This window comes from Alexandromys fortis, unplaced genomic scaffold, assembly GCF_014885135.2.
Source record: "Alexandromys fortis isolate MF-2015 unplaced genomic scaffold, M_Fortis_MF-2015_v1.1 scaffold_91, whole genome shotgun sequence".
In the NCBI taxonomy this organism is placed as follows: Eukaryota; Metazoa; Chordata; class Mammalia; order Rodentia; family Cricetidae; genus Alexandromys; species Alexandromys fortis.
The window spans coordinates 5,429,630-5,442,227 of NW_026067968.1; the positions used below are offsets into that span (position 1 = coordinate 5,429,630).

The following is a 12,598-nucleotide window of genomic DNA, read 5'->3' on the forward strand; positions in this document are numbered from 1 at the left end:
TGGAGTGTGAAACTTGCCTCGTTTCAATCCAGCAGCAGAAAGAGCCCCCAGTGACATAGGACTTCCTGTTAGGCCCCACCTTTTAAAGGTCCATGTCACTTCTATACCATCACCCCACGGATCAAGATCAGATTATAACAGACATCAAGATCAGAGTCCAAGAAAGTACATTCTGACCCCAGCCTGTGAGAAGGTACCCGGCCCCCACTCTTGGGTCAGAACCACTGCTGCTGCTCTGGGCAGTCTCATTTTGGAGCACCCTTTCTGTTTGTAGGCAGCTTATTAAAAACAAAGCAGGCCCATATTACGCTTAGCAAACATGCATTCAAGGACAGCGATAAGTTGGGGCTTGTGTTGGTGTGGCTGGTCTCCATGGCCCTGTGTGGTCATGGGAAGGGGCTAAGGAATTTTGTATCTCCAGGTTGAAGCTTGTTGACTTTTCAGCATGTATATGTATGGGGAGGGAAGATACACATATGTGTGTATGGATGTCCTTATCTGTGCATGTGTGTGTGTATATGTGGAGGCCAGAGGTTGACTTTATGATCACTTTTTACCTTATGTTTTAAGACAGGGTCTCTCACTGAACCTACAGCTCACTCTTTCACATAGTCAGCCCACCAGTGAGCCCTAGGGATCCAGTCTACCCATTTCCACCCCTGCTCCCCACCAGCACTGGAGTTACAGATAGCACACACAGCTTTTCCAGAGGTTCTGGGAAGTCTGAACTGGCATCCTCATGCTTAGGCAGCAGACCCAGTGAGCCGTGTCTTCAACCCCACTAGTGGCCATTTGAAAGTGCATCTGTATAGACACGAGTGCCAGTGTTTGGGAAGACAGGGTGCAGCGGGCATGCTGTGTGCATCTTCCCTTCACTGTTGGAGATGATGGCTGTCATTTCCACCATTGTCCACATGGTAGCAGGAAACCACAGTGTGTCACATCAGCTGGTCATGCACAGAGATTCCTCTGACTGGGGGCCAAGAGTCCACATAGCTCCCCAGGATTCCTATGGGGAGACGTCCACTGAACCTGTGTGGATGTCAAGGGTCTCTAGTGGCTCTGCTGTGTATTCTCTCAGAGTCTCCATTCTTCAGGAATATCCCACTGGACATGTTGAAACTGGCCTCAAGGAGCTTGGCTAGCCCTGAGGATCATCATACCATCAGAGATGTGCCTGTTAGCTGGGGGCCCAAGGAGCAAAGATGAATAGTTCTAGGCTAAGGAAAGAACTATTCTGTATGCAGCAGACAGAATAGTGAACTTGGAGAACCTGCTGTCACAGGAGGTGTTTGGCTCTGTTCTCCCTGTTACTTTTGTTCAGTGATCGTAGGAGCAGATGCTCTCACATCTTACAGTTCTAGAGGACAGAGATTGAGCACAGGACCCAAGAGAGGTGTGGCAGGGTGATGTGTCTGCCCCTCCTCTGTCTTCAAGCCACAGTGAGCTTTGAGTCTCTCTGACTCTTGGACTTCAGCTTCCACTATCTCCTCGCCTTCCCGTTCCACCATCTTACCTCCCTCGTGAGGATCTTTCTGCTGACTTTGGCCATCTTGATATTCTTGTATCCTGTCCCTCTCTGGTGACCTTAGTTCATTTGCCAAGCAAGGTGACATAGTCATGCATTCCAGGTTATAGGATGTGACCATTTTTGTGGCAGTCATTACCTAGCTTACCACATTGTGGTAATATTTTAGAAGCCAACCAGGCAGGTGGCCTACGCTTGTAATTTCAGCACTCAAGAGGCTGAAACAGAAGGATCACCACTAGTTGGAGATCAGCCTTGTTATACAGTACATTCAACACCAGCCTGAGCTATAGAGTAGGACTGTTCCCAAACAGGCAACTACCAAAGAAATCAGAGGTCTACAGGGGACATAGTAGCCTGTGGCCCTTGCAGTCCAGGATCGCCGAGGACAGAACATAAGCCTCAACCCCCAGCAGCTCCAGTTAAGGGGTGTACAGGACACTGCCCCACACCCGCGTGTGTTTCCTTTATTTCACTTGTGCTGATTTAGTGGTCATCTTAAACAATCCGTTTTACGTTTTGATTTCTTTTGTTTTAAAAGCAGATAGCCAGCAGGAAAAACAGCCTGGTGGCCGTCCAGTCTTCGACATCCGCAAAAATAAAAGCCCCAGTCCCTCAGCCTGTTGTCGTCCCCGTGAAGAAAGACAAACGGCAGAATTCTTCACGCTTTAACGCCAGCAATAACAGAGAACTGCAAAAACTCCCGTCTTTAAAAGGTAATCCCATTTGTCTTCTCAGAGTAGAAAGTTGGTTACTGGGAAGGAAAGCTGTTTCAGAGCCTTGCTGGCTCCTTAGGGATCAGGTTTGTGTTTGTTTGTTTGTTGTTTGTTCTTCCTGGTTCAGGTTTTCCTTGGTTTAAAGGTCACTTAACTTTCCTGAACTAATATTTTTAATTCCAGAGCTTTTGGGATAAAACTCTAATAGCTACATGTGTTAGAAGTACACTACACTAAGACAATAAGGAGAACTTCTTCCTAACTCTAAGTAAGCCAGCCATTTTTTTTTTTCACATAATTCTCCGGCTTGTCTTAGAACTCCAGCCTTCAGAAGGTAATCACAAAAGTCAAGGCAGACAACCAGCTCAGTGTTTTGCAAACTTTTGTGGACACCTGGATCCTTTGCCTGAGACCGGCCAGAGAGTAGGGCCTTTCGCTTGGAACTGCTCTCAGTGGCACAGCCCCCTCTTTCTACCAGAGGAACATTAAACTCTTAGGTTTTCCTCCAGGATGGCTCGGTGTTGGGGTACTTACGACCTTGTCAAAGAAAATGGTCAAGGAACCTATAGTAAGATGTGTTGAAATAAGAGCGGCGGGGCTGCGTCCCCAACACCCCGGCCGCTTGGCTAGCTCATGCCCGAAATAACAACACACAAACTATATTCATTTAAGAACTGCTTGGCCCATGAACTCTAGCCCCTACAGGCTAATTCTTGCACCTGGACTAGCCCATTACTAATAATCTGTGTAAGCACCCCAAGGTGCGCTTACCGGGAAGATTCTAGCCTAAGTCCATCGTGGGTTGCAGCTGCCTGGGAGAGCAGAGCATGGCGGCTGTCCGGTCCCTCTGGAAGCAGGGCAGAGTCTGACCTCACTTCCTCTTCCGCCCAGAATTCTATTCTGTTTCCTCCTCCCATCTATGCTCTAAGCTAAGCCAAGCAGTTTCTTTATTGCTCAGCCAATGAAATCAACAGATTGATATATGACACTCCCACATCAAAGATGTGATCCTCTGATACTCTTTACATGTTCTGAGATCTAAGACCACTGTGTGAAGTAGCTATTAGACGTCTGTCATACCTGAAATTTGTAATGATTCATCTTTTTATAATTAATCTTGACTGAGTATGTGGAGAGCAGGAAGTTGACCTTTAGAGCTGTATTCCCAGAGCTCCGTGCGGATGTGCCTGGGGGAGGGGAAGGTAAAGGCTTTCCCTCCATTTGCCAGCAGGTAGTTGGACCACCTCTGGACACAGGGCGTGTTCTGAGGGGCATGGTACCAAGCAAAGGTCCCTTGCTCTTTGGATCCCCGTGTCTGGGTGGTGAGACAGTGAGTGACTGATACGTGACTCCTCTGTACATTGCCTCAGTAGAATCAGAGAGATGTGGCATCTGGGTTGAGAAAAGCTCAGGATAACTGTGCTGAGCCTTGCTTTAAGGCTCAGCTGGTCCCTAGTGCTCACTGTCATCGGGGCATGTTCACACGGTTCACACGCAGGTCAGAGCCCAGGAAGGACGCAGCATAGGCTGGACTGTGATTTCATCTTAGAAGCTTTATACCTTTCAGGGAGTCTCTGTGCTGTGCGAGGCATCTCTTGGCCCACTGCTCTCTCTGTCTCTGCCTGTTGTTCTCCACCTCTGTCTCCACCTTTTCTCCTTACACCAGTTCTTTTTCTATAGCATCCTCTTATCAGACCCGAGGTGTACTGACACAAGGACTCAGGGGTCTTTCCCGAAGGCAGCCCTCAGGTTTCCATGTACCGCTCTCCTGCCATCATAACAGGGACTGATGTGCCTGGGTTTCAGAAATAGTCAAATGTGGCTGACCCGTGTGCTCATGAAGTAGGCTCGGCTTGGCGAAGCACTTTGTGATAATCTGTGTCTTCTCTGTAGTGGGTCCACGCACTGTCACTCTGTAACAGCTTGTGGGGTTCTGAGTAGATCTTTTCCTCTCTTCCATATCTCTCTTCTTCTGCTTCTGTTCAGTACTCCCTCACCCCACCATTATTCTAACTAGCCTATTTTTTATCCTTTTGTTTACTAAGTCAAATACTGAGTTCTCCTTTTTAGTTTTCTAACAGTATAAAGCCATGTGCTCTTCTGAGAATAACTTTAGCTCTACTCTTGGGTTTTTATTTTAACTTCAGGTTAGATTTCCCCCTCTTTTTTTAGAGTTTCATTGGGACACAGTTCACATAACCCTGAGATCGTCTATCATAAGTAGACGTTTTAATTCTTTAATAAAAGTGTACAGGTGTGCAGTCATTCCACACTCAGTTTCTCTCAGCTCCTACTCCTCCCCGTCTACAGGTAGCCAGGTAGCTGTTGTTCTGCTTTCTGTCTCTAGATTTGAAGTCATATGTGGTCTTTTTTTTGTCAACCCATCTTATTTTGTATGCACCACTTGTATGTAGTACCTGAGGAGGCCAAGAGAGGGCACCAGATTCCCTGGGACTGTACTTACAGGTGTTTATGAGTACCTGTGCAGTTGCTGGGAGTCTGATTCGGGACCTCTGGAAGAGCAGCAGTGCCCTTAACCACTAAGCCATCTCTCCAATTCCATGTGGATTTTTTTCAAAGTAATGATCCTTTTGTTTGCCAGTTTCTAAAGAGATAAGTCAGCCTTAGCCCCTTTCAAGGATCAAGAGTATTTTGCTTTGTTTTACGATAATTTGATGTACCTATACAATGTGTAACAACTCAGCCAAGGCAATTAGCATTCCATCTCCTTAAGCCTGTATCATTTCTTCTTTGTAGGTATTTTAAATCTGTAATAAATTGTGAAAACTAGTCACCCTACGAAACTACTACTGGAACTTAGCTCTCATCTAACTAGTGGCACCTATTATCCATCTCTATCCTCTAGTGACTGCCTGTTTCCCGCAGGTTCTGTGAGATCATCTGTTTTTGCCATCACTTTGTCGTTCTCAGTAGAACAGAACATGCAGCCTTTGTGTTTCTATCCCTGGTGTATTTTACTCAATATCCTTGTGTTGTCACAAATGAATTTAATTTTTTATGGATCACTAATAAAGACTCCATTTGGTGTGTGTGCCACGTTGCCCATGCCCATTCTTTTTCAGTGGATACCACAGTTGATACCTGTAGTTTGACTTTCTTTGACCCACCCGCTCCCGAGGCTTTATTAATTATGAAAGCTTGGCCTTAGCTTAGGCTTGTTCCCAAATAGCTCTTATAATTTAAATTAACCTGTTCACATTAATCTATGTTCTGCCACATAGCTCATTATCTCTCCTCCGTATCATAAATCCAGCTTCCTCCACTTCTTACCACTTCTCACTGGTGAGTCCCTGTCTCTCTGACTCTTTTCCAAAGTTCCTGTCTCTGCCCATAAGTCCTGCCTATTGCCTCCTGCCATTCATCTTTTCATTAAACCATTCAGAAGGTGCCTTGGCAAGAGACACATCTTCACAGTGTACAAAAAGATTATCCCTGTCTTGGCTGCTGAAACGGTGCTGCATTGAGCATGGGCATGTGCATGGCTCCTTTGGATGTATCATGGAATGGGCTCTGCTGGGCAGCTCCACAGTGGCTGTGCTAATTGACACTCCTAACCATCTTTCACATCTTTGTCAGCATTGTTGGACTTTTTTCTTGAACAACCGGCCAGGGAGGAATGGTACCTCTGTGTGTGGTTTGAGTCATACTCCCTAGATTTGGATCATTTGCTCACTTGAATGAACTAGGGAGGGATATTATCAGTTAAGTTCCATGTGTGTCTGGATTCTGTCCCATCGGATGACTTGTTAGTGCCCCTGTTCTGTCTAAAAGTTGTCTGTGTACTCCTCAAGCTTCCTGCTTTGCTATATTTCCATTTGTCTGCCTTTTCTTTGATTGCTTGTACTCCTGGGGAATCAATAACGAGAACCATGCCCACACAGCATCTCTACTTCTCTAGTAGTTTCCTGGTTTCAGAACCTAGATTTAGATCTTTGATCCATTTCAAGTTAATTTTTATATATGAGAAGAGACAGGAGTCTAGTATCATGCTTCTACATGTGGCTGTCCATTTTGTTGGCACCATTTAGCTAGCAGACTGTCCTTTCCCATGGCATATTTTTCAGTTGACGGTGTCTGTGGACTGATTGATAGGTTTTCAGTTTAGTCTTATCAGTCTGTGTATCAGTTTTACACCAGTGCTGTGGTATGGCTTTCGAGTATATATTTGAAATGGGGTCTTTACCTCTTCCCATTTTGTTCTTTTTGTTCCCAGTTGCTGGGGTGGTGTGAGAGCACAGTTCAGTGGTGGAGTGCTCATCGAGACTACAGAGCCCTCCGATTGTCCCAGCACCACAAGGATATTTTATGGTTCTGTGCAGATTTTATGCTTGTTTTTCTATTTCTATCTCTGTGAAGAATATCGTTTAGTATTTTGATAGGAGTTATATTGAATTGATCAGACTACCTTAGATAGCATAGGCTTTTGTATAATAATGTTCATTCAGCCAATCCATAGACATGGGATCATGGTCTTCCATCTTGGGGTGTCTCTTCCAATTTGTTTTATCACTGCTTTTTAACTGTGTCACTTTCCTGGTATAGTTTATGCCCTAAGTCCTTTATTGTTTATATCTTTTATGGATGGAATTTTCTTTAGTTTTCTGCAAATTTGTTGTCAGTACGTAGAAATGACCCTAGAATTTTTGTCTGATTGCTTGCTTCTGTTTTTGAGGTAGTCTCAATGTATTCCCCAGGTTTAAACTTGTGAGCCCAAGTGATGGCTCCCGAGTAGTTGGGTCTACAGGCATATGCCATCACGCCCAGCTTACACTGACTTTTCTTTTACTGTACCGTTGATTGAACCAAAGACTTTATGAATTGCAGGAAAGTGCTCTGCCACTGAGCTATATCCCCAGCCTTATTTTTCCTTTATTATCTTGCAATATAAATTCACTAATTTGGCCAGGCTATCCTTAAACTTACCTTGCAGTCTAAACAGGCTCTGAATCTTTAGTGTCCTGCCTTAGCCTCCTGCACAGCTGAGATTATAGTTTGTAGTGCCAGGCCTGCCTTATACTCGTTTTTTAATGTTGATTTTGTGTTTGGCAATATTACTAGATTCTTATATCAATTTTTTTCTTTTATCAGTTTTAGTAGGTATTTATTAGTGTAACCTTCAGACTTGTCTATATAGAGACTGGAGAAGTATCTCAGGAAGTGCCAGTAAAAAGCACTGACTGCTCTTCCAAAGGACCCAGGTTCAAGCCCCAGCTCTTACATGACAGTTTCAGGGGCTCTGTCTTAATCATTGGTCTATGGCTGTTGCTGTGAAGAGACACCATGACTCTTTTTTTTTTCCAAGGCAGAATGTCTCTGTGTAACAGTCTTGGCTGCCCTGGAACTCTCTTGGAGCCCAGGCTGGTCTCAGACTCACTGAGATCCACCTGCCTCTGCCTCCCAAGTGCTGGGATTAAAGGCGTACACCATCACCACTGACAACTATAGCAGCTCTTGTAAAGGAAAGCATTCAATTGGGGCTGGTTTACAGTTTCAGAGGTTAGTCCATAGTCAGCATGGCGGGAAGCATGGTAGCATGCAGGCAGACATGGTGCTGGAGAAGGGGCCGAGAGTTCTATATCTAGATCCACAGGCAAGAAGAGAGGAATGAGATTCTGGGCCTGGCTTGTGCTTTTGAGACCTCAAAGCCCACCCCCAGTGACACCCTTCCTCCAACAAGGCCACACCTCCTAATCCTTTCAAATAGCCCAATTTCCTATGAGCCTGTGGGGGCCATTTTCATTCAGACCACTACAGGATCCAGTACCTTCTTCTTACTTCCACAGGCACCAGGCATGTATCTAGGTATATCATATCTGGGAAGGCCAGAAGAGAGTGTTGAATCCTTTGAAACAGATGTTACAGGTGGTTGTAACCTACCATGTGGGTCCTGGGAACCAAACCTGGGTCTTCTGCAAGACCAACAAGTGTTCTTAGCCACTGAGCCATCTCACCAACCCCCATTTTAAGTGTTTTAAAAAAAAGTTTTAGCCAGGTGGTGGCAGCGCAATGCCTTTAATCTCAGCACTTGGGAGGCAGAATGAGGTGGATCTCTGTCAGTTCAAAGTCAGCCTGTTCTACAGAGAGAGTTTCAGGACAGCCAAGACTACTCAAGGAACCCCTGTCTTGAAAATCCAAAAGAAAAGAAAAGTTTGTTGGTGACTTTTTTGTATTTTGTTCATTTATTCATGGATGAAATTGGGTTGTTAAAAGTCCTCCAGTGTTACTGTATTATGAATATAACCTGTCCTTACAGATCTATCAAGCCGCTGTATGCATTTGTGTATTCTGAACACACATGTATGTCTAAGTATTATGTGCTCTTATTGAAGTTATCCCCTCACCATAACATAATGATGTGTTAAGTCTCTCTTTAGAACTTTTCTTACCTCACTTATCTTTTGTCTGGTGTAAGTGTAGCAGCTCCTGATGATTTGGGTTCTTTCAGTGTAGATCTAGTTTTCTGATCCTTAAACTTTCCGTCCATTTGCTTTCACCTGTGCAAGTGTGTTTCTTGGAGATACCACGTAGGTTGGTCTTGTTTTTTTAAATCTCTTGATAATTGCAGATTTAATCCATTGTCATTCAAGGTTATTATTATTAGGTAGGAACACAGTCTTGGCTTTCTGCTAATCAGCTGGTTGCATAACATTGTTTTTTCTATATCTCTTACTGTTTATGTTTCGGTGTTTTTCTTTTTAGCACTGATACTTTAATAACTGTTCTTTTAGTGAATTTGACTTAGTCATTTTTTGTTCTTGTTTTTCAAGATAGGGTTTCTCTGTTTAACTTTGGCTGTCTTGGAACTTGCTCTGTAGACCAGGCTTGGCCTTGAACTCACAGGGATTGACCTGTCTTTGCTTCCTGGGATTAAAGGCGTGTACCACCGTTGCCTGCAATTTAAGCATTTTGGTTTTATTATTGTGGCTATCTTAATGTTCCCCAGTGTAGGAGTTCTGAAACCAGATGTCTAATGGTTATGCATTCCCTCAGTTTTTTTGCTTCTCTTGGAGACTTGCGTTCATCATTCTGAAGAATAGCGCTGTTGGGCATGGTGGTTAATCTTCAACAGTGGTGAAAATGAGGACATGGCAATGCTCAGTCCGTGGGAATATGAAGTGGTATGTCTTTTCTGGAGAACACTCTGGCCATTTCTTCTAAAGCTAAACAGAAACGTAACATACAAATTCTATAACCCACTCTGTCTACACAAAAGAAATGAGAACATATGTTCACGTAGAGCATGGGTGCTCACAGAGACATTATTCATGACAGCCAGAAAGCAACTCAAATGACTGTTCACTGCTGAATGGAAAAATAAAACACGGTATTAGCCATGTAAAAGAATATTACTCAGCATTAAAAAGAAACAAAGCATTCAACACAAATGAGCCTCAACAAGCATTACACCAAGTGAAGAGCCATATGTAAAAGACCATGTGTTGTACATACAAGAATCCGAAACCCAGCAATGTTGTCCTTTTGAGACAGGGTCCCACTACTTAGCCCTGCCTGGCCTGGAGCTTACTATGTAGACTAAGCTGACCTCAGATTCACAGAGATCTGCTTGTTGAGCCACTCAAGAGATGGGATTAAAGGCGTGCACCACCCAGCCCCCAGGCCCAGCCACCCTACCGGACTTTAACTTGATATTATTGAAATGTAAATGCTTTTTGTGTTTGGATGTGAGTCCTATATTCCCCCTCCCCTCCCCTCCCCCACAGGGCTTCACTGTAGCTTTAGAACCTGTCCTGGAACTAGCTCTTGTAGACTAGGCTGGCCTCGAACTCACAGAGATCTGCTTGCCTCTGTCTCCCAAGAGCTGGGATTAGAGGCATGCACCACCACCACCCGATTTATGAGTCTTTTATCTTATCATAAAACACAGTCATCACTGTTAAAAAAAATTAAATATAAAATGCACCCTTAATTCCCATTGTTCTCATTAGTAGGCACAGAATCATTCTGTTTCTTTGTGATAAGTTTCTGAATATTTGTTTTCTGCTCTCTCATTGATACTCTTCAGATTTGTCTCTATCTGCAGTCCTCCTATGGACCTTTTAATTTCATATGTATTTTTTTTCATTTCTGGAATTTCTAGTTGATTTTTTAAAATTTTTTTAATTTGCCTTGTAGGCTGTGGTGATGGCTTGGTTGGTAAGAGTGCATGATATACAAGTATGAAGACCCAAGTTCAGATCTCCATGTAAAATGCTGGGTATAATTATGCCTTCCCGTAAGATCAGCCTCCAGGCTCAGGGTTGGGAGCAGTCAAGGATATGACAGAATCACCAGGGCAGCTGGCCACCTACCGAGGTGAAAACCAGAAAGTTCTAGGTTCAAAGATATTCCCTGTGTTGAGGGAATAAAGCAGAGGGCACGTAGAGCACATGTACACACATGCATACTGTGCGCATATGTACATACATTCATACACTGCAAACACATGTACACATGGGCATATATTGCACACACAGGTACACATATACCCAAAAGAAATGTCATAATTTTAAAATATTTATTACCCTGTTGCATGTGCTATCAAGCTTGTCATTTCTTTAAACAGAACAAACACTGGTGTTTTCCAGACTATGTCAGAAAAGACCAAAACTGGCAATTGTGGTATCTTGCTCAGAATGTCTTAGTCCTGTGTGCCTCATTATTTTTTTTTTTTTTTTTTTTTTTTTTAGTTTTTCGAGACAGGGTTTCTCTGTAGCTTTGGAGCCTGTCCTGGCACTAGCTCTTGTAGACCAGGCTGGCCTCAAACTCACAGAGATCCACCTGCCTCTGCCTCCCGAGTGCTGGGATTAAAGGCGTGCGCCACCACCACCAGCTGCCTCATTATTTTTTATGATGTGCTAATTGCCATACTCAATATTTTAAATAAATTGAAGTCTAGAATGAAAACCCTTCAGCAGAGGTTGGTGTTTTGTTTTTTTATTCTTTAACCAGAAACTTTTTGCCAAATGCTTGCAGTCTGGGAGTTCCCTAAATCACGACCCTTGACTACTAAATAGTCAGCCAAGCTAGCTGCTCCACCCAGTGCCCTGCTCACCCCTGTAGTTGCTCTAAGTGGAGCCTCTTGGCTGGAGTGCATCACAAGTGACGCTGTGTAGCCGGGTGATGGCATCCTCATTGTGGGAGATACATCATCTATGGCAGCCAAGCAGAAGTGAGGACAGGCTGCACCCCCGAGCGAAGGTGCCAGCAGAGTGATCTCTGTCGTGCAGTCACATCCCCGGTGCAGTGCAGAAAGCACTAGGAATAATTTGTGAGGACCATCGGGTGTCCTGCGTGCGAGTCCCCATCAGCTGTACAAGGCTGTTAGCTCGGGCATCTCTAACCCTTCAGAGTCAGTAGTGGAGCCCGCTAACAGACATTCTTTTTCCTACCAACTGGATGTGTGAAAATTAGAGTAAGCTTTATTCTGTCTTTGGGTTAGCAATTTCCCTCTGACCTTTTGATGAGTATCAGTGTGGCTATTTTATTATCTTTGAATTCAGTGGAATCTTTGATTTTTAGCTTTTTTAATGTTAAAATGCATGATTTCAACCCTTGGTATACCTCCTTAAAATTTCCTTTTGTTTACTGTCACTTACGTGTATGAATGATGTGCTTCATGAATTGGTGCACAGACCTGTGCACCATGTCTGTGACTGGTGACTATGGACGTCAGAAGAAGGCATTAGATCTCCTGAAACCGGAGTTACAGGTGGTTGTGAGCCACCATGTGGGTACTAGGAATCAAACTCGAATCCTCTGCAAGAGCAGCAAGTGCCCTTAACCTCTGAGCTGTCTCTCCAGCCCACCCTGTGTATCTTGGGACATGTCTTAACTTATTTTATTTGTGTGTTTGTGCACATGTGTGTATGTGAGATGTGTGTTTGTATGCATATGTACATTATGTATGGAGCATTGGTGTGCATCATGGCACATGTATGGAGGTCATAGGCAACTTCAGCTGTCAGCCTTCACCTTCCACCTTGTTTGAAGCAGGGTCTTTTGTTTGATGATACAGTGAGCTAGCTGACCCAAGCGCTCTCTGTCTCTGCCTCCCATCTCTCCAGAGCACCACTGGAATTACATTTTTACATGGCCTGGTGATTTGAACTCAGTCCTTCATACTTGCATGGCAGGCACTGTACTCACTGAACATCTCCCTTACTTACTTTTTTTTGATGCCTCAATTTCTGTTATGGTAAGATGCCTCCCAGGCTCATTATATACCTTCTTGTCTCAAGCCTAACCATAGCTGTTTTTCAGAGTCCTGGTTCCTTTCAGTGAAGAATGCTATTGAAGATCAGAAGCCGTTTGCATGATTGGGGAGGGTGTGCTC

The 12,598-nt window shown here is 44.1% G+C and overlaps 1 protein-coding gene across 5 annotated transcripts in view; it reads left to right on the forward strand.

The window, feature by feature from the left end:
* Ppp2r5c (protein phosphatase 2 regulatory subunit B'gamma) overlaps nucleotides 1–12,598 on the forward strand; it is a 131,615-nt gene that overhangs the window by 21,873 nt on the left and 97,144 nt on the right. For 4 of the 5 annotated variants that reach the window (XM_050154647.1, XM_050154649.1, XM_050154650.1 and 1 more), the window contains exon 3: nucleotides 2,070–2,244. In XM_050154647.1, coding sequence (XP_050010604.1) covers nucleotides 2,070–2,244 — 175 coding nt within the window. The remainder of the gene's footprint in view (nucleotides 1–2,069; nucleotides 2,245–12,598) is intronic. The other variant, XM_050154648.1, reaches the window with a different exon arrangement.